This window comes from Protopterus annectens, chromosome 5.part0 (genome assembly GCF_019279795.1).
Source record: "Protopterus annectens isolate FY-2018-M chromosome 5.part0, PAN1.0, whole genome shotgun sequence".
NCBI lineage: Eukaryota > Metazoa > Chordata > Ceratodontiformes > Protopteridae > Protopterus > Protopterus annectens.
Genome location: NC_056735.1, coordinates 281078001 through 281103257, shown reverse-complemented (window position 1 = coordinate 281103257; position 25257 = coordinate 281078001). Strand labels below are relative to the sequence as shown.

At 39.5% G+C, this 25257-nt stretch overlaps 1 protein-coding gene across 9 annotated transcripts in view; it reads right to left on the bottom strand.

The window, feature by feature from the left end:
- Positions 1-25257, bottom strand: part of MAP7D2 (MAP7 domain containing 2) — a 1271501-nt gene that overhangs the window by 600477 nt on the left and 645767 nt on the right. For all 9 annotated transcript variants that reach the window (XM_044072255.1, XM_044072256.1, XM_044072253.1 and 6 more), the window contains exon 3: positions 24962-25033. In XM_044072255.1, the coding sequence (XP_043928190.1) occupies positions 24962-25033 (72 nt within the window). The remainder of the gene's footprint in view (positions 1-24961; positions 25034-25257) is intronic.

Below are 25257 nucleotides of genomic sequence, written 5' to 3'. Positions count from 1 at the left end.
AAAACCTTTGTTTTATCCGAGTAGAAACGTAACTGCCTGTGAATGTCCAAAGAGTGTAGGAGCCTTTCCCCTTTATTCTGGGGGTTTGGATAAAAGGTGGGTAAATGAATGGTTTGGTTTAGAGCCACGCTGGATACTACCTTTGGCATAAAGGAAGGGTTAGTTCGTAAAGAGACTCTGTCTTGATGAAAAATGATGAAAGGCTCCACTGCCATTAGGGCCTGTAGCTCTGAGACTCTTCGTGCTGAGGTTATTGCTAGCAGCAGGGCAGTTTTCCATGATAAAAATTGTAAATCAGCTGAAAAGGCTGGCTCGAAGGGCGGTAGAGTAAGTTTCTCCAAAACAAAATTGAGGTCCCAAGTTGGTGTTGGTGCTCTTCGGAGCAGTCTTATGTTCTTACCCCCTCTGAGGTACTGTCTTAATAATGGATGTGAAAAAATAGGAGGATCCATGTTGTAATGAGCTGAAATAGCTGAAGCGTGGATCTTTATAGATGAAAAGGAAAGGCCTTTGTGCAACATCTCAGTTAAATATTGCAGAATCTGAGGAATATTTGGGACAAGAGGATTTTGGCCTTTAGCCTGGTTCCAGGCGCAGAATCTTTTCCATTTGTCTGAGTAGGTTTTCCTGGTGCTAGGTCTCCTGGCCTCCAGAATGACATCCATAACAGCTGTAGAGAGAAGTGTTGACTGTTTGTTTAGATAATCTGCCATGCAGCCAGATTTAAAGTCTTGAGCTGGCTGTGTAGAATCTGATTGTTTTGCTGAGTCAGCAGGTGAGGAATTTGAGGTAAAATCCATGGCGGGCCTTGAGCCATGTTCCTTAATATTGGATACCAGTGTTGGTGTGGCCAGTCTGGAGCAATGAGTATCATTTGTGGCCTCTCTAATCTGGCTTTTAGCAGCATCTTTGCCAGAAGAGGCAGTGGAGGAAAGGCATACACTGTTAGTGTTTTCCAACTGAATGAAAGGGCGTCCACTTTCCAAGCTAGTGTGTGATATGTCCTTGTGCAAAACTTTCGCAGTTGGTAGTTTTGGGCGGAGGCAAACAGATCTATGTCTGGGCTCCCCCATTTTTGAGTTATCATTGTGAATACTTGTGGGTCTAGTTTCCACTCGTGAGGATCCATGATATTTCTGCTTAGTTTGTCTGCCAATGTATTTTTCTTTCCTGACAGGAATTGTGCTTGTAGTTGAACTTGGTAGGTCAGTGCTGTGTTCCACAAGGTCATTGCTTTCCTGAATAGGGGGTAGGAATGTGTGCCCCCTTGTTTGTTTATGTACCACATCACTGTGGTGTTGTCTGTCTTTATTAGAAGTTGTCCTGGATGTAGGAGGTCCTTGAAAGCTGTTAGGGCATTTTGTACAGCTAGCATCTCTTTTTGATTGATGTGGAGATGCATTTGATCTGCAGACCATTTGCCCTGAATACACTGTCCTGCCATGTGTGCTCCCCAGGCGTAACCCGATGCATCTGTTGTCATTGTTTGCCTAGCTGTGGGCAAGGTGAAAGGCTGACCCTTGTTGAGGTGACATGCCTGAGCCCACCACAGAAACTCCTGTTGAAGGCAGAGAATTAGTGGTATTATTGTTTCCAAGCTGTGGCTGTGTTGAGTCCATACGCTTTTCGGGTACCATTGTAATTTCCTCATATGCAGTTTGGCATATGGTATTAGTAGTATGCAAGATGCCATGAATCCCAAGGCCTGCAGAATTTTTCTTGCAGGGAGTTGGCTCTTTGTTGCCATCATTTTGAAGTATTGAGTCAGTTGTCCTTGCTTGTCTGGCGTGAGATAAGCCATCTGGGCCGTTGTATTTAAGATGGCACCCAGGAATATTATGCCTTCAGAGGGCACTAGTTTTGACTTCTTTTCGTTTACTGTGTACCCTAGGCAACTTAGTAGGTTTTTTACAAACGCCATATGTTTTAAAAGAATGTCTTTGCTGTCTGCTTGAATAAGGCAGTCGTCCAGGTATGGATATATTTGGATTCCTCTTTGTCTGCAGTATGCAATTACTGGTGCCAGGCATTTTGTGAAGACCTTGGGTGCAGTAGATAAGCCAAAGGGCAGTGCAGAGAATTGGTAGTGAGTTGTACCTGCTATAAATCGGAGGTATCTTCTGCAATTTTGTCTGATAGGGACATGCAGGTATGCCTCCTTGAGGTCCAATGTTACTAGCCAAGCCTTCTTGCCCAGCATGGGAAGACGTTGCTGTAGTGTGAGCATCTTGAATTTGGGTACTTCCAGGTATGTGTTTAGAATTGAAAGGTCCAGAATGGGTCTCCAGGCTTTGTCCTTTCGGGGAACTAGAAAGAGTCTTGAGTAAAATCCTTGTCCTTGCTCCTGTGTAGGTACCTGTTGAATGGCTCTCATGTCCATGAGAGCTGTAATTTGTCTTTGAGCCTCTGCCCGTTGATTTGATGGCAGGTTTGGCATTCCTTTTATCCTTGGTAAAATGTGAAAGTGGAACCTGTATCCTTGAGTTACAATATTTAGGACTCATTTGTCTTTTGTGATGTTGTGCCAATTGTCTGCAAAAAGTGCAAGTTTTCCTCTCAAGGGAGCTGCCAAGAGTGATTTGCTTGGTAGTCTGAGGGGTAAGTCATTGTGATTGTCTTCTGATAGTTTGAGACCTGTAATCTCCTCCTTTCTGGGTTTTGGCACCCCATTGTCATGGCTTGTAAGAGCCTTGTGGCTTACCTCTGCCCCTTGGGCGTCTGTATTTGCCCCTCTGTGGTCTGTCAGAAGTTGGAAAGTACCAGTTTTTGGTTGGCCAATTTCTGCTGAAACGAAGGGGTTGAACCTGTAAAAAATCCTTGACCATCTGCATAGATTTTGCCTTATCCTCCATTTTCTTTAAAACCTCTTCTGCTTTCACACCAAATAAAACATCCTGCTGTAAGGGTGCATCCAATAACTTTGCTTTAACATGATCAGGTAAAGTTTGTTCTTTTAACCAAGCATGCCTACGAATGACAGACCCTGTTACAGCTGCTCTGCAAGAGGCTTCCAATGAATCAAATCCACATTGCAAAGTATGTTTTCCCACTTGTTCTGCTGCATGCAACAAATCTTGCATTTCCTTGTAATCAGGCTGCTCTGTATGTGTGCTCATTTTTTGTTTTAATTGAGGCATCAAATATTGTTGATATTTCAGAATGTGAAACTGGCAATTTAAGGCCCTCATAGCTAGAGTAGCTGAGGTATATACTTTCTTTACCCATCTGTCTAGTGCTCTAGAATCCCTTTCAGACAGTACAGGATTTTTAGCAATAGAGGCCTTAACCCCTTTGGGACACTGGGAAATGGTTTCTGGGTCAACAACAGGGCTTTTATATAGGAATTTATGTGAGTCAGGGACTCTGTAGTATCTGTCTGGTTTGGCTCGTGCAGGATGTAATGAATCTGGGTTAAGGATAGATTCTGAATAAACATCATCCACAATGTCTAACACAGGTGGAATAGTAAGGGGTCTGTGCTGGGGTAATAAGAGGAACTCTCTGAGCCTTTTCTTAGAATCAGAGTAATCCTGGCCTTCCCAGTGGAAATGTTCCCTCATGGTATGTAAAGTTTCCCCAAAAGAGTAGTCTTCTGGGGGAGATGCTGAAGGAATAGACTCTTCAGCATCAGAGACTTCATAAGAGGGAAAAGAGTACTTCTGTTCCTCAGAAGAATCTGAGGTAATGGAAACCTGGTCAGAGGAAGCGTAGTCCTCCTCCTGTCTAGGCCTTTTGTCAGGTGGGGGATGGGAACCCCTGATTAGGATAATTAAGTCTTCGGCCATCTTAAGCATCTGTTTCTTAGGCATGGGGCCTTGCACTGGAGACTGCTACACAGGCTTCCTTACTTTTAATGGAGTTTTCAGTTTTGCAAAGGATTTAATAGTAAGTGTAGTCGGTCTGAAGACACCTTCAGCAACTGACGGCCTTTCAACTGCACCGGAATCCCCTTCAGCCATGGAGTCAGAAGAGCCTAAAGATAAAGGCTCTGGAAGCCCTGCAATCTCCGCTTGGGAGTCAGATGCAGGCTGGGGTTCTAAATTAGTGGTCGTCAGGGGCTGCGTAGGCACCTCACTGAAAACCGGAGAACCAGCGACTGGCCTAGCAGAGGCCTCGGTGTCTGGTTTGGGTCTCGGCTGCCTGTCCTAATCTTTGCGCTTTTTATGCATCCCGGTCATTGATTGCTCTGACGGCATGGTATAATTAAATTTTCTACCAAAATAATCTCAGGTGAAATCAAACCGACGTTTAATAGTTTGTTTGTTAAACCTAGCACAAAACCGACAACCTGTGACATCGTGGTCTGGGCCTAGGTAAGGGATACAAAAAGAATGAAAGTCCTTATGAGGTATTTGCTTCCCACAAGAAATGCAATTATTAACTTTTTCTGACATCGGACTGAGGCAAGAAAAGGTTCCCCAATGGGGTACTTAGCTTTATTGAAGACTTCGGTCTGAAATTCGATTTGAAAATCTCAGGAGTCGGCCGACCGGCACTTGCGAACTGCTTCTGCTTCGGGCACCACGCGGCAAGAAAGACTGAAGAAAATGGTGTCGGCTGCCTCTTTTATACCCCTGTCACACTGACGTCAGGGAAGAAGCGACAGCAACCAACGCCGGACTAAGACTTTGGAACTCGGGCCGACTGCGGGACCGCCTGATGGCAGATAACCCAAGTGTGATGACTGCAGCAGTGTAACACGATGAACATCTAGAAGTGATGGATATAAACCTAGGCTTCACACTATGGGACACATGAGGAAATGATGGCATCTCAACAGAAGCTAAAGTGGTTCAGGCATACATGCTGGAATGCAATATACAATTTAGTGAAGAGGACTTGTGAGAGAAAGAAACAAGAACATCCAGTAAGGAAAAGGATGGATTGCTTGAGAGCAGACATGACTCTGAGAGATGGTAGGACAGTGGCACTAAATCAAGAAAGATGGTTTCTGTTATACCCCGACACCATGTGGAAAATTTGGAAAAGGTGGGGTTGATGATGACATTATCTCAATATAGATATACTGTGAGAGAATGTGCTTCATCTTCCACTATGAAGAGAAATCATATACTCTAATGGAAAATGATTACAATGCAACTTGGTAGCTTGGTGCATTATAATGTGGTAGCCTGGTGTCGGCCAATACAAGGTAAGGTCTCTGAAGCAGGCTGCCATTTTCTAACAGCATTGTTTGGACAAAACATTTCCATATTCCATTATAAATTATGCTTAGATTATGTTTTAGGTGCGGAGGTAATGGAACACCTATATATTAATTTTTTTAACAGAAAGTCACAATTCCTGGTAATATTTTTCCTTTTTTTCTATACTTTATACTAGGTTACTAGGCTAATGGCCCTAGAACCCTTATAAGCCTAGCCTTATCTCAAGTTGCCCCAATTGTCGGTAGTTAAGTGAGTGAAGTTCACAGAGGTAACAGTCTATGGTAGTTAACACCAACTTCTTCTGCCCAGGAGGGACATGGGCACTGCCCCAGGAGTGAATCTGCAGCCACCCATCCATTGATCTAGGTTGTGTCTTAAGAGGGTCAGGGAGGGGCTCTGTTTCACATGAATTGGAAGCTTGTTCTAAAGAAGTGGCAGTCTCTGGGAGATCTATCTACCTCTGAAGCAAGACCTATTCATGTCATAGGCTAAGTTGAGATCCCTGGAGTGAATGTGTAACATTTCTATCTGAGCTTGGTCAGACACTGCCCTGTAAGCCAGGACACTGGTCACCCCTTACAACCTGTAGGAGACAGAATATAATGACAGGGCTTTCAGTCTTCCTGCATAAGACTTGTTGTGCATACCCTGTAATTTCTTGGTGAGGAACCTCTGTGGTCTCTCAGGTTGTTGCAGGTGTCTGGTGATGTACATGGAAAAAGGAGCACTGTACTCAATTATTGGTCTGATGAGGGCCAAATATAATTTAATTATAAAATCCTTAGATCTAGATGCGATGCCTTTACTTATAAGATGTGCCAAATAAAAGGATTTCCTTACTACTGTGGATATGTGGTGGTCAAAGTTCAGATTGCTATCAACCTGGGTATCCAGATCATGTACCACTGGGTCTTCACATAGGGGTGGTGTAATTAGCAGGGATGTCAGCTTTCCCAAAGAGAATAACAATACATTTTTTTGTACTTATCTTTAATCCGTGGCTTTGGCACCAGTCATTTGTCTGCATTAACCCTGTCTGCAGTATATTAACATCATTGTGGTCTCAATGATTGCTCCCAATTTGCAAACCTCAGTGAACATGGTCAGCCCCAGGCTGTCCAGGTTTACCTGGACTTTTGAGAAAAACTGGTAACTGTTCTTTTGCTAGAGGTGAAGTTACCCACCTTGAGAGTAAGTGTCCTGTCAGTCAGCCAGTTGGCTACTCATCTGATAATGCACGGGTTAATTCCCATTTGGGAGAGTTTCTCTAAAATACCCAAGTGAGGGATTATGTCAATTGCCTTGGCTTGGTCAAGATAGGTGATATGTACTGTCTTTCCCTCATCCAGAGCCTTGGAGACTTTCTCGAAGAAATCAACCATGTTTAACAGGCATGATCTAACTTTAATGAACCCAAACTGGGTTGGTTCCAGAGTTTGGGGATTACCTATGTCCAGGTTCATAATGATTCTTTCCATGGGCTTGCAGATGAGGCTAGTCAAGCTTATGGCCTATAATTCCCAGCATCTGTTGATGGTCTGCCTTTGTGCAGAGGGATTACTGTTGATGTCCTCCATTCCTCCAGAACACAGCCTGTTCTCAGGCTGTGGTTAAACAGGGATCCAAGCTGGTCTGCTAGGTCATGTTTAAAGTTGTTGAAAATGCAACCTGGGATGTTGTCTGGTCACACTGATGCCATGTTTTTGGCCTTGGAGAGTGGCGAGATGACCTGCTCTTTTGAGAAAATAGGCTGAGGAATGGTGGCAGGTGTACACTGGGGGATGACTGGAGGGGACAGGGGGATGAAGCTTTCTCCAAATCTGTCAGCTAGCAGGTTGGCTATTTGAGTATGTCATCTACAACTAGTTCAGCTCATAGCTGGGTATTCCCTTTTAGATTCTGGACACAGTTAAAGAATGCCTTGTGATTATCCTTAGCTAGGGAGGCTATTTTTGCTTCATAATTCACTTTGGAGGACTTGACAAGATCTCTGATTTGTTTGTTTAAGCCAGAGAGGGATTTCTTCCTCTGCTGAGCAAGTTCCCTCTTGTTCTCGACATTAGTTTCTTTCTCTCATTGTATAGCCTGTTTACACTAGGGGTCCACTAGGGTGGCTTGTTTTTTTCTACAAGAGCTGGTTTTAATCTGGTGAGGTACAGCCGAGTCTATGCAACTGTTTAAGTGGTTATACAGTATATTACTGTACATCTCTGCATAGGAGTCCATTTTATCTGCATTTGAGGGGGCTTTGAAACTTCTTATACCGTCCCTTAGTAGAAGGTAATTTGTCTTACAAAAAATCTTAAGCATTTTTGAGCTAGATGGGGTATCTGATCTTATAATTACATTGAACAATACTGATTTATGGTCCAATCTTACCAGGGAGGACATCACATGGGGGGATTGCAATTCTCTCTCATGTTAGTTAGTACTATGTCCAGGACATCTGAGCCTCTTGTTGGTATGCTGACTGGTTGTTCCAGAGAATTGCACTGACAAAGTCCAAGAACCTCTGAGAAAGCATATCTGTGGTCGTGTATGTTTCCCAGTCAATGGTAAGATAATTAAAATCACCCATGAGTAAGGTGTTAGGCTATATGGAAAGTGACTCCAGCAAATCCAGGTATGCAGTATGCTTTTCCTGTTTCATGGTGGGGGACCTACAGCTAGTTATGATTTGGTAGGAAGCTTTTGCCTACAGTTAATTGGACATGGAGTAGCTCAATAAAGTCATACTGTTTGACCAGTCTCGAGGTGTACTTATCCTTAATGAAGACTGATACACCTCCTCCGTTAGTTCTTTCACACTCAGTTTGTGGTCTGAATGTATGAAAGGCATTGTAGCCCTGCATGGCTAGGTTGCTTTCTGTGCCTTTGATCCATGTCTTGGTGACTGCACAGACATCAGCCTCTTCCAAAGTGAGCTGTGCTTCCATAAAGTGTAGCTTTTTAGACTCCTAGCATTAAGCAGCAGTACCTTTAGTTTATCTAGAGAGGATTTTGTTATGTTGGGAGGTTGGGTATTTTGACACTGTCTAAAAAAAGGCACAAAAGGGGTGGCTAATGCCTTTGCCAGTATCCAAAAGCCTACAGGAGACAAGTGCAGACCATCTCTGGCAAAGTAGTATGGCCTGTCAATCATGTCTTTCTAAGCTAACAGACACTGGATGCCCTTGGACTGACACCAGGAAATAAGCCAACTGTTAACTCATTACATCTGAGTGATGCTTCCAGGTGCATCTGCAGTTAAATCCTACTGACGTCTCTAGGCATCAAATATTGCTTGCTCCTGTTTGCATTACTTACAAACCATGCTCTGTACAAGGTTTTAAAAGAGTTCATCTTAAAGCTTACATGATGGCAATCTCAACTGCATCAATATTTGACCTCTGTCTAGTGCAGGTAAAGAAATATTAACTGTTTTTATTATATTAATTTATATATATATATATATATATATATATATATATATATATATATATAATTTTCATATTTTTCTAAATATCTCAACAACAAAGTAACAGAGACAGAACTCCTTAGCCTCATATGAAAGCTTTCAGCTAGATGAATAAAATGCTGCTGACAGTGTGTGTGTGTGTGTATGTGTGTAACTGAGGTTGCTGAGATATTGTAAGTTGTTTACAAAATAATACAAATGTAATAGCTACTGTCTTTAGTGTGACTTATAAAATTCAGTTTAAGACCTAGAACTTAAAGAATACTACCACTACAAACATAATTTGTGCTAAAGGGTTTGCCGTTTATATTTCTTTCATAACTCCTATAGTTTCAAAGATATGAATATTTGTTTGAAATGTGAGGACATAATTTGATTCTGTCAAAAGGCTTATGCTCCACCCATTGGAAGTTACAGTTCAAAATTCCTGATCTCCACTGGAGTGAATGAGATTACAACAGGAACCTATACTTTGTGCAGGCTAAGGTTAATTAATAACGCAAAGCTGCTCAGTGTGTTATAGCATCAGAAAAGCTTGGAAGGGTTTCACTGACAGCTGTTTTAGGGAAAACTGAGTTTCCAGGCTTTTGCATCTATACAAAGGCACTGTTAATTGTTGCTGCACAAAGAGCAGCACCACACAAACATAAGACTTAAATGCAAGCAAAGAGAAACAAATTTTAAACTGACCAATCAGGAAATCACACAATAAGCCTTCCTCCAGCAATCTCCAACTCAAGTTAGATCAGCACACTTCTGGGCACAGAATAACACATTCTTACTGTAGAATAGCTGGTTTGCATCCCTTGTGTAACAAGACTATACAAACTACATACAACAGCCCTACAACTAACAGATACAATATAATACAATGCAATTAACTACTTAAAACAACAGTAGACAATACATTTTTTATATTGTAAATGTTACAAACATCAGTTTCAGATTCAGAGGCAAGTAAGTACTGGATTTAAGTTCTTACATTTTAAAATCACAGATGCGGTGGTAGTGCTGCGGTAGCATTGTCGCCTCACAGTAAGAAGTTGTCCTGTTCAATTCTCAGCTAGAGCGTCTTCTGTGTGGAGACATGGGTGAATGGGCGTACCTTCATTGAAAGTTGTGCATCAGGGCCGGCAACTTGGCACGTAAATCATCTACTGCCAATCATTAGTGGACCAGAGTTCCGCTGTGGCGACCCCTAACTGGGAAAAGCCAAAAGACACAACAACAACAACATTTTAAAATCACAGTATTTCTGATTTCATCATGTGTTTGCACCGAAAGCAAAATGAAAATGTGCAAACATGTCGTGATCTGAATGTCAACACATATATGTATGTACTAGGAATGCAGTGAACCTCTAATAATAAAGTAACAACTGAAAGTCCAACATAGCTTTTACCCTCCCTGAGTTTCTAAAATTTGAAAAACATGAGTTGCAACTTCTTTCATGCACACAGTGCCCTAGCAGATTATGCCCCTTCTAACAGCTCCAATGAAACAGATAGATGGTTAAAGCCTGACTATGCCCCATGTGACCTGAGCTCATTTAGTAGCTTAGGCATCTGTTGGAGCTGAAGGAGAACTTGAATGACATTGTTGGGCTCACTATCCTCCCTTTGGGGGAGATTACATGTGCTTGGGTACACTTGCACAGTGGAATCCCTAGTGTAGTGTGGGGAGCATGCAGAGGTGCTGTCTAAAGGGGTAGAGAGGGTCTTTGTTGTATATATGTGCACTATGGATCATGTGCATGGAGCACTATGGCCTTAAGACAAAAACACTGATCCCCACATGAATGACAACAACACTGTTGGCTAGCTCAAACTTCATTTTCAAAGGAGCAAATCGGCTGAAGGGCTTTTGCAACAAGAAGAATGAAGGGGCACCTGAGTGATGAGAAGGAAGTTTGATGGCCAAGAGGGACTGGTGCAAGAAAGGAATATCTCCATTATTAGAGAAAACAGCTCTTCTGACTGTAGAGTTATATACATTGTCCACTGATAAAGGATGTGGTACATATTCTTTTCCACCCACAGATTTTCCTTTCCGGCACACATTCCCACAGCTCCTGACAGTGTCCTTTACTTCATAAGTCCATATTTCTAACATTTAGGACCTACTGTGATCTAGGAATGTAGCTTATGTTATACTGGATTCAAATTTTCTGTTACCAGCCAGTACATCCACCTGCTCCTAAAAATTTCTAATGATGTAGAAGCTCTGATTTCACAGGGGAACCAAGTTATAATTTTGGAATAGACTGTGTTATAAGCCTTCTTTTCTTATTGTTAATCATGATTATAATATAATTCAAGTTTGCAATTCTCAGTGTAATTTGATTTACTTCTGTTTCTAGACACTAAATAGTTCTTAATTTGTCATCATGGTGAGACAACATTTATTTCCCTTTTACAAGTCTATAAGCATTGCTATAAACATCCATTTTTTAACCTACTAACATAATCCATTTTTGTGCACACAGATAATCTCTTAGTGAATTGTATTTGTACTAACTCTATTAAACTAAACTCTGTGTTACTGTGCCAACAGAAAGCTGAATTACATTTTATGAGCGGATTAATGAAAGAAACAAATAAATGGAGAATTATAAAATGGTCCCAACTTATCATACTCTAAAACAACATCCTCATCTGTTTCAAAACTTTGTTATGCAAATAATGAACACATTCTTCAAAAGAACTGAGCTTCTCCAGGCTAGACAAGAACCCTATGGCCTGTATGATCCTGCCTGAGATGATCTACTGGCAGATCCACTCCAATGGTGGCAAGAGTCAGGTGGAAGGTTGATGATCAGCTAGGGAGTCCCTCAAAGTGCTCTACCCCCTACGCTACTTGCAGACTCGCAATGGATGCCTGATTAATGGAGAAGGAATGCATACTCTGTAACACATTTCCTATTTCCTTACTAATCCTGAATGTCCTTAACAGATGCAGTGGAAGCAAAAATGGCTACTACAGGCAGGCAATACACACAGCTACCACTAGGTGTCAAAAATGCAATGGGCCAAACAACCTCCTTCCTACCCTTGAGGATTACCAAGCTGGTGTTTGCTGCTTCCTCGTCCCTCGGACATACTTTCAAACCTACAGACTAGCTGCAAGCATTTTATTTTAATTATTTATTTATTTAGCAACATTTGATTACCGGGAAAGTCTGAATGGGTAGAGAGAGAAAGCCAAGAAAGAGAAAGTTGTAGAGTAAGGGAAGATGGCAGAGTAAGGAGATGTAATGTACAAATAGGTATTTGTTCTCATTTAGCGATATAGATTATCCTGGGGTTGAGCAAGAACAGATCCAGCTTTTGGCTAAGAAGTCCTTCATAGTGGTTTTTGAAGGATGGGAGGCAGGGTACTGACCTGATGGGTAGAAATAAAGAGTTGCAGACCTTAACAACATGGTACGAGTACAGACAATACCCAGCAAATTTGCTAGGTTTGTGGGCAGAAAGGAGTTTGTGGTCACTGGATCATAATGACTTACTAGTAACATAGCTGTGTAGAATGTTATTTAGTGCTAGACAAGCAGATGGAGTCTGGATAATTTTACAGGTGGTAAGAAGCTGTGTGTATGTTAGTTGATGTGGTAGTTCTAACAAATTTAGGCTTATAAGAACTATACAGTAGTGGGTTCTGAAAGGGGTATTTGCTGCAAATTAAGCAACTTTATTATAGTATTATTTAAGTTTTGATTTTTGTTGATGCCTGAAGGTTAGCAAAGGATGGCGGAAGCATAGAAAAGAGTGGGAAGGAGATAAGTAGTGGCAAATGTAGCTTTAATTGCATTGGTGAGATGGTTTTTGACTCTATAAAGCATCCCCAGTTTTTGACAAGTTTTTCTTATGCAATTTTGTATATGCAGGTAGAATTTAAGATCACCATCCAGAATCACCCCTAATAACTTGCTATGAGAAGTGACTTCAATGGTTGTATTATCAAGAGAAAAAGGACCTTAAATTTGGTTTTTTACATGAGACAGGGATTTGGGGGGAAAGTAGTAGTTTTTTTTAGGGTTGAGCATGATTTGTAACTTACAAAGCCATGTTTCAGTTGCTGTTAAAGCTTCTTGAATAATTTTTTGGAGGTGTACTACATTGTCAGATGTGAAAATTAATGTAGAGTCATCTGCATACTGTATTAAGGAAGCCTGTTATGCGGATGTGTGGAGGGTGTTGATGAGAATGTTGAAGATGAGGTGATCAAAGATAGAGCTTTGTTGTATATTGGTGGTGACTGGGAGGTATGGAGAGAGAGTGGAATGCCATTTTACTGACTGATACCTACTGGATAGGTAGCTTTTGAACCAAACAAGGGTAAACTGAGAGAGCTAATGAGGACATCTGAAATAGAAGTTTGCTGGGACAAACTGTGTCAAAGACTTTACACAAGTCTAGAAACAAGGAGACTAGTTTGCCATTATCTTTAGCTTTATTGACAGTATCTATACAGGTTAGAAGTACAGTGTTAGTACTATGGGAAGGATGGAAGCCATGTTGTGTGGGAGATACGAGTTTTTCCTGCAGGAGATACTTTAGTAATTGTTTTACAATTGATTTTTCAAGTATTTTGCAAAGGGGGAATAATATTACTATAGGTCTAAAGGTAGTAATGTCTGTTGAGTTTCCTCCTTTGCACAGAGGGATAATTTGTGACTTTTCCAGTAAAAGGGAACATTGGATTTCTGGACAGCCATATTTATAAGGATTGAGACATGGTAGGCAATGGTATTAACTGCTATTTTAAAGTTTTTGATTGGAATATCACCAGCAGAAGTAGAGCATGGTTTGAGTTTGTTTAAGAGCAATTTTACATAGATGTGTGCTCAGATTTGAAGGTGAAAGTGGATATGGTGACACTGGGCAGGGTTAGGATTACATGTTGACGAATCCTTGGTTAGAGACTGAATACCGTCTATGAAATAAGAGTTGAAATGTATTGCCGTTTTGAGTGATGAGTTACTGGGAGAGGAGTTAGGGCTGAATTTATGGCAGGTATGCAAGATTTCTTTAGCGGCTGCCCATAATTATTAGGGTTGTTTTTACTATTATTCTGAAAGTTATTACAGCACAGGTTTTTGTCTTCATTAATTGCTTTTTAGTACAACTGCGAAGCATTCTGACGTTTGCAGGATACCACAGTGTTTTATATTTTGCCAGGCTTGCCATGCTTTTTCTGTATCTTGCATTAGCATTCTACTCATTTTGGATACTCAAATTGCATTATTTGTTTTTATTCTCTTCCTTCTAGGAGATTAAGGTTATGTAGGATATTCAAGAAAATTGTATTGAATTCATTTGCAGCATCCTCTAAGGGGAGGATTTTTTAGGAAGTTCCAGTTACTGGATGACAGGTTAGTAATGAACATTGCTAGGTTACACTTGGAAAGTTAGCATGTTGTTACATGTATCAGTAATAACATATCTAAGTATGATTGTAAATTCTTTTTATAAGACCTGTTGCTCCTACTACTATTGGAACTGCCTGGGTATTCTTCTTCCACATTGCCCTCGTTTCTGCCTGCAAATCCTGGTATTTTATAACTTTGCGTCTCTCTGTACATAAGATTCTGTGGTCACTGGCAGTACCAGTTTTGATGATCAATTCTACTTCTGTCCTCTTTTCATGGACTACTATATCTGGTTTTCTCACATCTATTTTCTGAACTGTTGGTAATGGGTGATCCCATGTGATATAAACTTCATCATTTTCTATAATGCTTTGTGGTTCATGTTTCCAGTGTCTTTCAGCTACTTCAGTATTATAATGTTTGCACAATCCCCAATGCAACAGTCTTGTCACACTATTATGCCTTTCAGTATTCAGTCCTTCTGCCACTGGTATATCTCAACCAGCAACAAGACGTGCACCTGTTTCCAATTCTGTTTTACAAAACCTGCATTTATCTGTTTCTCCCACATGTTCAATGGACTTTGTAAACCATCTTGTACAAAGTCCAACATCTTGGGCTGCCAATATTAACCTTTTGTCTTTTGTTTAAATTCACCTCTTCTTAGTCATTCCTGTGTTCGATCCTGATTAACATGAGATTGTTCCAAGAGTTTTCTCTACTTGCTACTCTATTTATACATTTTCCAGATTTCTTGTCTTCTCATCTGATCATTACCTTATATTTTTTCTTTTGTTTTTTGGCACATTCCGTTACTACCTGATATTTAATCTACTTCTGGTTTGCTTTCCATTCCCACATGACACAGATATGCTTCTGCTAAACTAAGTAGGGAAGTCATCTTAGACTTATTCTTCTCATGTTTCAAAACTTTCACTATGCTTGGGTCTTGTGAGGTCAGCAGATGTGTATGCAGTCCCACGACTGCAGATCTATATATGTAATCAATTTTGAGGAGGCCCATACCTCCTTCAGAATGGTGAATATATAGTCTTGGTATACACTGATTTTTATAAATCACTTGATGGGCATGAAGGATCTTTCTTGTTTTCCTGTCCAACCAATCCAAAACCTTTTGGGGCCAGTCAATCACTCCAAAACTGTGAGAAGAGGAACAGCAAATTGGATTATAACTTGGACTTTGTTCCTAGATGTCAACGCTGTTTTCAGTATTCATTTTAGTCTTCTAAAATATTACTTACTAAGTTTCATTCACATTTGTTCATGTTTTATTGATGAACGCTGTTTTCGGTATTCATTTTAGTATTCTAAAATATTACTTACTACGTTTAATTCACATTTGTTCATGTTTTATTGCTGATCCTTCATCAATTCCCAAATATTTATGCACCTCTTCTTGCTCAAGTTATTTTATATCAGATTCCTGTCCCAAACTGATGTTTTCTTGGTGCTGCAGCTTTCCTGCTTTAAAGGTTGCTTTTGCGCATTTATCAAGACCAAATGATATTCTTATATCATCTGAAAAAGTTTTGACCACTTGCAGTTGTGCTTTCAGTTCTTCATCTGATGAAATATACAGTTTTAAATCATCCACAAAAAGAAGATGAGAAGTCTTTACAGTTTGTTGTTTTCTGGGAGCCAAATTGTTGCCATGAACTAATCTGTTAAGTCGACAGCTTAATGGCATTAAGGGCAAAACAGAAGAGCAGCAGTGACAGAGAGTCACCCTTGAATATCCCCCTTTGAATTTTTATCCCAGGAATAATAATTTGTCTGGTTGTACAGACTGGGAGATGACCACTGAGACATTCAGACATTGTACCTGAGGTGGTGGACTTGCTAGGGTCTGATATTAGGAATAGGTCCAATACGGAATATGGACATATTGCTATCCAGTCTATCTACTGGTCAACAGAAAAGATAGTGGCTAACTTCGTAAGTGGTCCTTAGAGTACAAGGACAACTCTGTCGGACAGAGGGGGGTGTTAAAAACTAATTTCCTGCACAATTAGGCACCTGTTTTACAAACTTAAGTTAATACACAGCAATGTTCTTGAAGTTAAATTTCCTTACATTGTACAAACACATGGTTCTCAGTGAAAATGTTTGGGAGTTGGTCCTGGTGGCAGAGCTATTATCTGGGTCGAATGCAGTGACCCCAGGCTCTATAGTGTGAGAAAGTTGGTGACTGAGTGAGGAGAAAATAGATTTATTTTTTCCTAAACAGGTATTTAATGATGCCTCCCCTTGAGTGGACACAATGAGGATATCCTCTTTAGCATCATCTGCACATTATGAGATGATTACATGAGATTAATGAGGAGAAGAAGGCCATAACACAAGCAGTTTGAATAACAATCCTTGAGGTACTCCAGTCTAAACTTCAGTCCAGTCTGAAAAGCCTACCAAAATATGTACACATTGCATTCTACTTCCTAACCAAGTGGAAATCCCTCTAACAAAATGTAAATTAATTTTGTTTTCCATATCTGAGGCCAATATAGTGGAATCTGCATTATTAAGTAAAGAACTTTTCTCAGCCTCTTAAAATGGCATCTTATAAGTATGTATTTCACATGCATATGGGAGTTCATGTAATACGTGCATGATTCCATGCATATCTCAGCTTGCATTTTGTATATATTCTTTCTTTTCTCACTGCACTGTGACCGGGTCTTTTAATGTTACCCTCTCTGCACTCAGTCTTACAATTATTGCTTTGAACTTTGCTGTTTACTCATTTTGGATATAATATTGTTGACTGAAAGACTGTGATGCATTTTCTGCTCTCCGAGTTATGGTCATGGCTGAAAATAGTCAATAGACCAGTCCACTTACCTGGTGAACAAATAGTGCATAAATAAATACACAAATAAATAAAAAGGCCTGACATACTATTGCGCCACATAGTTGCCTGCCTTTTTGGCCTCTGTAAGCTCTAGTGTCACCATATCTATATGGGTAACTGGACAAGAAAAAATATTTCATAATCATTTGGTGTTTGTGTAAAAAGAAGTGACTGTGCATATTGTCATTCAGTCATTTTTTGAGAGCAGGCTGGTTGACTTAACATTTTGAATGGTGCAGGCAGGTAGGAGTATGTACTGGAATGAATGCTTGAGTAGAGAGATGCAAGTGTGAAGATGTGTGAGAACTCATTACAACCGTGACTGTTTATGGGTAGGTGTTTGCAAGTTAAGGTTTGACTAAGGGTTAGTAAAGAAGACAGTATTTATGTTATGCTTGGGTAATGGTATGTGTACCTTGTTTAGTGGTACTATTATGAAAAGGGTCTTCAGTAATGTGATGTGTAGGGATGGTGCATAGCAGGTGTGCCTATGATGGCCTGCAGTGCAAGATACCATAACTTTGTCCCCTCCATAACAAGACACAACACTTCAAAAACCAATTCACTCTATCTTAAGGTCTTAATCCTACAACCTTTTGCAATGATCTTCTAGCTGGTTAGTACAAGGTGAACACAAAGGCTCTAGAGATATTGACAATTTAATTTTCAGTGACCTGAAGCATAAATGAACACTTACTCAAGAACTTTTACCTTTTCCATTTGAGTACATTGGAAATGTTAACCCTCTTAAACACCCAAATGTCCAAGCTACATTTGAATTCTGACAGGGAATCACATTGTTTGACAATCTTGGGGAGTCTACTCCAGAGCAAGGGAGGTGCTGGGTGATGAAGATATCTCTCCATCAAGTTTTATTTATTTACAGATGAAAGTTTAGATCTGGTTCTGGTGCTGGCAGCACAATTTGATTTGTCCAGGAAAAGGAGGATTAGAATAACTGGATCCCTAAGGGCCTAGTAAGCCTGGCACAGGTTTTCCTTCAGAAGACTGTACGACACTGAGTATAGGGGCAAGAACTAATGCTTCTCCTGGTAACCAAGGTTTTTGAGACCGGAGATACTGGTTAGGAACCTCTGTGTTTTTTCATTTTTTATTTTTACTATATACAAATATATGCCAAAGAGTGTATTATACTCAGTAAAAAGGTCTGCCTAGGGCAGTATGCAGAGGGACAATTAGTTTCTTGGTTTTAGGAAAAGATGCCCTTGGCAATTAGTTGAGAAATGTTGAAGGAATTCCTAAGAATGGTCACTATGTGATGTTCAAAAGAGAGGAAGCTATCAACCCAGTGTCTGCATCCCAGATAACTGATTTGTATAGTAAACAGGTGCTTTTGGTAGAGTAGGATACCAAAGGGTATGATGTTACATTTCTTGGTGTTCAGTTTGATCCCTTGTCAATGCACCAGGAAATGACATTAGTTAGTTCATTTCAGAGGGTATATTATCCAAAGGGGATTTAACAATCACACCCAACTTGCAGTCAACTTTTTTTTTTTAACAGTTTACATAGTGGCAGAGGTACACACGCATTAATAGAAAAGAAAACAAACCATACCGACATTTTCATTATTTCCACGCAGTACACATATATGGTTTATGTTCAACAATTATCACGCACTCCAACATTACATAACCTGCTCAACTCCTGCCTTCTCTTTCGCCTCAGTCCTCCTGAACATTATTCTGCATGTAGTTACCACAAGTTCTGTTTATTTCTATGTATGTGCCCCTTCCCTTTTCTAAAGTTTCTACTTCCAGTTCCTTTAACTTTTACTGTTGATTTAGATTTTGATTTCCATTTTCTAGTAACTGATTTTTTTGACAACCAATATCGGTAAACTTAGTAATGCCTTATGTTTAGGCAATTCAGATTCTGTGACTAATCTCAAAGAATTATTTCCTCACTTACAAATATTTGTTCCACCAATATTTCTGACAAAGTACTCTGCAGGGAACTTTTAAAATCTATCAGTTTGTTACACTCACAGAAAAACACGTGTACAATACAACTCTCCTTCCCATCACACCTCCAGCATTTGCAAAACCATCTGAGGAAAAATCCCCTGAAGTCTGTGTGGGATATATAAATACCTATGCAAATATTTCCAAGCAAAAAATCTTAAACATTTTGGAATTTGTTAACCAGAAATTGCTGTTATTATTTTGAAGGTGTGAAAAGTAGATGCCAAACAGCAATGGGCCCAGCATAGCTCCCTGGAGGACAAGTGATCACTTTTTTCCTGTCTGAGAAGGCACCACCCACTTGGACAATGTGCACTATATCCTTAAGCAAGTTGGCTTTCTATTTTATCATGTAGAGATATATGTTTAAAGCCATCAGTTTAGAAACAATTCCACCATGTTGTAAGGTATCAAGTGCTTTGGCCAGATCAAGGTAGGCAGTATGGACAGTGTAACCACTGTCAACCACCTATGCGATCTTCTCAAAACAGTTATAGATTCAGCAGGCAGGACTTACTCTTTTGCAAAGCAAAACTGCAGTGGGTCTAGCTTAGTCAGGTTACTGATGTTTTGATTTATGAGGTCAGTGATGATGACCTCAGTGTCTTTACATATAAGACTCATAAATGAGCCTACAGTTCCTGGGTTCAGTGTTGGGTCCAGCCTTATGGTGGGCCATTAGTACAGAAGTGTACCAGGATTTAGGGTCATATACTGTAGCGAGGCTTATGTTAAATGGTTTGAGGAGATGATGAAAGAGTGCATGTTTAACACTTTTACTACAGAACCCAGTATGTTGCCTAGGCATGTGGAGGAAGTGTTCTTTGTCTTTGACAGTTTTTAAGAAGTATGGTCCTTACTATCGGGGGGAGGGGTATCCTTGGGGCTGGTAGTTCAAGGGAAGAAATTTGCTGCAAACCTGCTAGCTAGTATGTTTGCAATGAATTCTGGGTTTGAATGGGAGGCTCCTTTATGGAAAAGCTTAGAACAGAATTGAGAGTTATTTCTTACTTTTCTTACATAACTGAACAAGGACTTGTAATTATCTTTTGCTTCAGTTGCTATTCTTAATTTGTGTGAAGTCTTAATGATTTTTATAGTTGCTTTCAGTTTCTTAGTGAGGTTTTTAATAGTTTTGACACTGTGGGGTTCTAGCCCTATGAGCCAGTTTAAGGAGTTTTTTTTTCCTTCTGTTACAAGTTTGTTCATATTTGTAGACCATTGGAGACAACCAGGACAGTTTATTTTGGAATTTGTAAACATTTCATTTTGAAGGAACTGCTAGGTCAGTACATTTATCTAAATGGGCATAAAATCATTTGTGTACCTAGCTACATAACTGGGGTCAACTATAGAGATGACGTGTAAACTGAGAGATTTCATTATACAGTTGTAAGAGGGTAACTTTTCTGAAGTCTTTAAAAGGAGTGATGTTTGTAACTGAGGTAGTGGAAGTTTTAAGGGTAATGATGACCAGATTTAGGTCAGACTTTACAAATGAAGGACTGACCAAGGAATGGGAGCACACAGAAGCCAGGTTTGTGAGTACTAATGCAAGAATGCTTATGCCTTTGACTGCTTTGAAGGACAAGCCGATCCAGGGTGCTTTTCTTTACCTAGTCCTTTAAATATCCAAGGTTAGAAATGAAGGTGCTCCAATCAAGGGAAGGTTAATTAAAGGTACCAATGGTAAATCACATCTCCCTAATGCAAGCTTCAGTTCAACAAGATCAATGGGGGAGGGGCTTTCTGAGAAAGCATTTTGAAGTGACATTTTCTCTTGATGTACAGAGACACTCCACCACCATTACAGGTGTGTTCTGCACAAAATCCAGGTATAAAAGGGTGCTCTTGAAGGATTTAAACCATGTCTCAGTAACAATGTATATTCAGACATGTTCCAAGTGCAAGGTGCCTCAGTGTCAGGCAGTTTATTGTCAAGACTCCTGTCACTGAGTAAAGCCACTTTGATATCATCCATTTTTGGATCTGATGTTTATCAGGTTGGGATGTTCATTAGATGAACTCTGAAGAAAAAAAAAGTCACAATGGGAGCAGGAAGAGCTTTGGTCATTATATGGAAATCCTTGAAAAAAATGTAGACCATCTTTTGCAAAACAAGTCTGACTGTCAATCATCTCACCTCACATACTGGATCCCCCTAGGATGTCATCAGTGACTTAGCCAATTGTTGAATCCAATTACATCTTCCTAGTATCTAGGCTTCATTCTAGATGAAGGAATCATTAAATTCAAAACCCGTGTCTTACCGTTAGCTGAAGCTAGATTGGTAAGATCCAATGTATCTATCTACATGGTCTTGAAGGTTTTTTTTGTGATAGATCATTTAATCCCACATGGGCTACAATCATGTCATAGTCATACTTGCTGGAGGAGTGTGTGTTGGGTGACCTAGCTACGTCCATTACCTTGGCTACTTGGAGACAGCTGAGTCTCACCCTGTCCACGTCTATCATGGTCAGTGTGGAATCTGTGTACCAAACAACTGAGTCACCAATAAATAGGATACTAAGAGTAGCTGAATTATACCTACCAGACTTGTGTGTGGTTTGTTTTTGGTGTTGATGTGGAGGCATGTGGCATACATGTAATACAGGGTTTAGACCGAAGCCTACTCTTAAAGAGCTGTAGGAGGCTTGGGTAAAGATTTTTTGACAGCATCAGCAATGCTCACTGCATGTAGTGGACTGTTAGAGACATGCCTCCAGGTTACGTATTTGCACCTCTTGCAACTGGTGTCAACAATGTTAAGTAACAGTTCATTATCTGTGAGCATGAGAAAGTTTTAAGATACCAAGTGCTAGAAGGCTGGCAATGGGGGGGGGGGGGCAGGCAAGTTTGCTAGTCAGTGCTGATGTATGAAAAGGGCCGACTTAAGAGTTAAATGGACTATGGCGGTGTTTATACAATGAGACTGTCTGGGGAAGAAATGAACAGGCTTTTGCAATATGAAAAAAATTGGGGGAGAGTAATGCTGACTTCAGAGTGATACCTGGATAGTACTATTTAATAAAAATGGTAAATTAGATGGGTTTGCTCAAAATTCTGCCAATTTCCACAGCCAGTAAAGTATTATACTACAACAGAGTACAATAGAGCGATTGTGTACTATGGTTGTCCAATGCAAGAACGCATCTACTGGGTTCCTGGGTCAGTTAGGCAATTATGCTGAAATATCAGTGCTTTGAATGCATGTGGCGAAGAGTCACTTTTACCCGCTCGACAAAACATGTGACCTGTTTACCCAGGCTGTTCAGTAACATGGCCTTCGACAGACAATGCAACACAGGTTCCTTGTTATATTATAAAAGTAAATCCTTCCACACACACCATAATAGGTGTCAACTTACACTCACTATTAAGCTTCATATTCAGTAATATGACGTTAAAAGAAAAGAAAATGTTGCATCTAATATTTATGGCTAAAACTGCAGCAGTCTACATGTTTATCTTACCATGATGCATATATTTAGTTAACCACCTACCATGTATTCTTAATAACAAATATTTGAAAAAATGTTGCAAGGGAAATGGTTAGACTTTATTTGGGACTGAAAGTCTCCAGGATGTCTAGGAATGAACTGATGGCATCAGAAATATTTGTTGGTCTAGCTTTTTCTGCGTTTAAATAGATATTATTGGGCAGCAGATGTACATGGGCTCTACCTGAAACAACGATTATTCAAGAAAGTTGTACTTCACAAACAGAAACCAAAATCAGAATGGTATGGGATCCTGATAGGCTGAAAGTATAAATATGAAGATAGTTTAGAAAGCTGAATACAGCCCATAAATGTAAGATGGTGGGAGAGGATTTAGTCCTCTACTAAGTATGTGATAAAAGGGAAGACAATTTTCTGGGCTCATTGGGTCATTGCTGGGATTGTTTTTTGGTTAGACCAATATGTTAACTTAGTTAAATCAGAATGATCTTTTAATAAATGCAGGCAACACGTGAAGGACCTACAGATTTAATGGTGACAATATTTGCAATTAAAGAAGTATTTGCAAGGAGATTAGAAATGACAGTGATCTTTCTCTCCATTGCCTAAACCCAAGTCCTAAATCCCCACCCCCATGAAAAGGCTATCAACACCATATTTATGATTAGAGAAGCAGACAGAATTAGTTTTTGACAGAAAAACAGAATGAAATGGGAATGAGCACTAAAGTGGAGAACTGAAAAATCAACATGGGCTGATATATGTAAGCCAAACTAAATGGTACAAATCCTGCTTGTAAAGATGTTTACGGCCTTTAAAAATATGGCAGTTTTCACCACTGAACTGCGAAGCTAGAGGATGAAGAAGTTACAAATGTTGGTGATATTACAGCAATCACCAATGAAGTGGGTGTGGTATATTGAAGATTTACCCACGGTTGATGTGGTTTAATCATGATGGCGAAGCCCGAGTGATTAAACAAAGCCAACTATGGGCAAATCTTCAATATACCACACCACTGAGATGGTTACTGCTATTATACAATGACATTATTTAAGAAAAAAATTACTTACTTTTCTTAAATAATGTCTTTGTATAACAGCGCCTTGATGTTCTTCCGCGTTGTTTCCTGTTTGTGCCCTTTGACGATGTACTGTGCATACGTATGGGACTTGTGTTTCAGGCTTATGCACTAAATTTCTAGTCTAGCAAGCAAGCAGTGGAGAAAAGACGATCTCTGTTGCTATTTTTTTTCTGAAAGAAAAAAAAAAGTGTAATCTCCCGACAGTTTAAAAGTATGAGAGAGACAGGAAATACAAGGAAAATCAGGTATGTTTTAGTTTGTAGGTAGAACATCCCTGATTTTTCTTGTATTTTCTGTGGTCTCCTCTGTACCTCTCAATCTCATATTTAAAAAATGTGAATATGTGTGCATTGTCTGAAGGAAAGAAAGTCTGAAACTGAAATGCATGTCATTATTTAGTGACTGTTCCTTAGTGATTTGTCAGGAAAAAACATTTTTTGCAGAAAGAAGTCACTAAATAAAGACATACTTTTCAGTTTGAGTTTCTTTCATTCAGACTAATGTGTGTCTAGCACATAATAATAGAAAAAAAAGTCTGGCTGCCCAATGATACTTTAGCGGCTGGACTTTTATCACTGGTATATTCTCAATTTACAATGAGCAGGCTGGTTGGGCTGACCAATCAGCATGCTTCTTTTGGAATGTTAATAGCCAGTAATTGTATAATACATAATTAATGATGACTACATGCATATGCAATGGGAATGTTTGGCCAGTTAGACATTATGGCAGAAAATGCAATCAGCAGTGAAATGAGCTACATATACATGTTGACAAACAGTCCTCCATTACCTAAGGGGCAATTATGGATACTAAGTGGGCCTGCTAGATGTGAAGATCTGAACAGGGATAAGAAGAGTGGCTCTGGCTGGCAACTAATACTATCACTGCATTAATGTTTAAAGCTTGAAAAGTCATGCAAGCAGACCATACAAAAGACTTGTACTGATCTTATAACCAGGTCAAGCAATGCAGCTGATGAGTTATGATCTAATTTTAAATTGGTAATTTAGCTTTTTATAGCTTATTGCACTCTGTTATTTGTTCTCTTTTTTTCCTTGATGGTTTACTGTAAACCATTAGTGATTTTTAGTCAAGACTGTTCTAGTATGTTGTGATAGTGCAATAAAGTTTGTACAAAAAAGCTACTAAAAACACCCCTATTCTCAAGTAATAGTAAAGCACCAAAATAATGTGAAATGCAGTTTCAAGAGTGGTCTCACTCACAATGTAGACTTTATAACTGTTCATCTTTTGAATAAAGATCTCATACTATAAGGTTACCCTTAACTATACACGTTTGTCTTTAGAATACAGTGATTACATAATGAATGTTTACACTAGATACTGCATATTCAAATACTGAATAAGTAGGTTCTAGAAGTGCATTCTGCGTGGAATGGCCAGAACAGCTGACTAGCTTGAGCAGATGACATTTACAGAAAAGTCAGATTTTTATAAATAAAATTGATTATTTTTATTCCTTATAGAATAAGAAAGGCTTCCCATAAAATATAAAAATGGAGGAAAGAGAGACTGCATAAAATGGCACATGATAACACTTACCAAGGTATTTTTCTCTTTCTTCCCTTCTTTCTTTGGCTAACCTTTGCCGGTCATCAGTCTTCAAAAGCCCGTCTGCAACAAAATCAGCAACAAAAAAGCAAAGATTAACTAAAAACCATCACTGCTATTATTAAATAGTAAAAAAATAAACACTATCAAGTATGTGCAAATAGTTAATATGATAATATATAAATGGCAATTAATATCTGAATGGCCACTGCAACATCTGCAAATATGTGGACAGAAAACACAATGTCAAGACTAATAAAACATTTATCTTGTGTACAAAAATATCA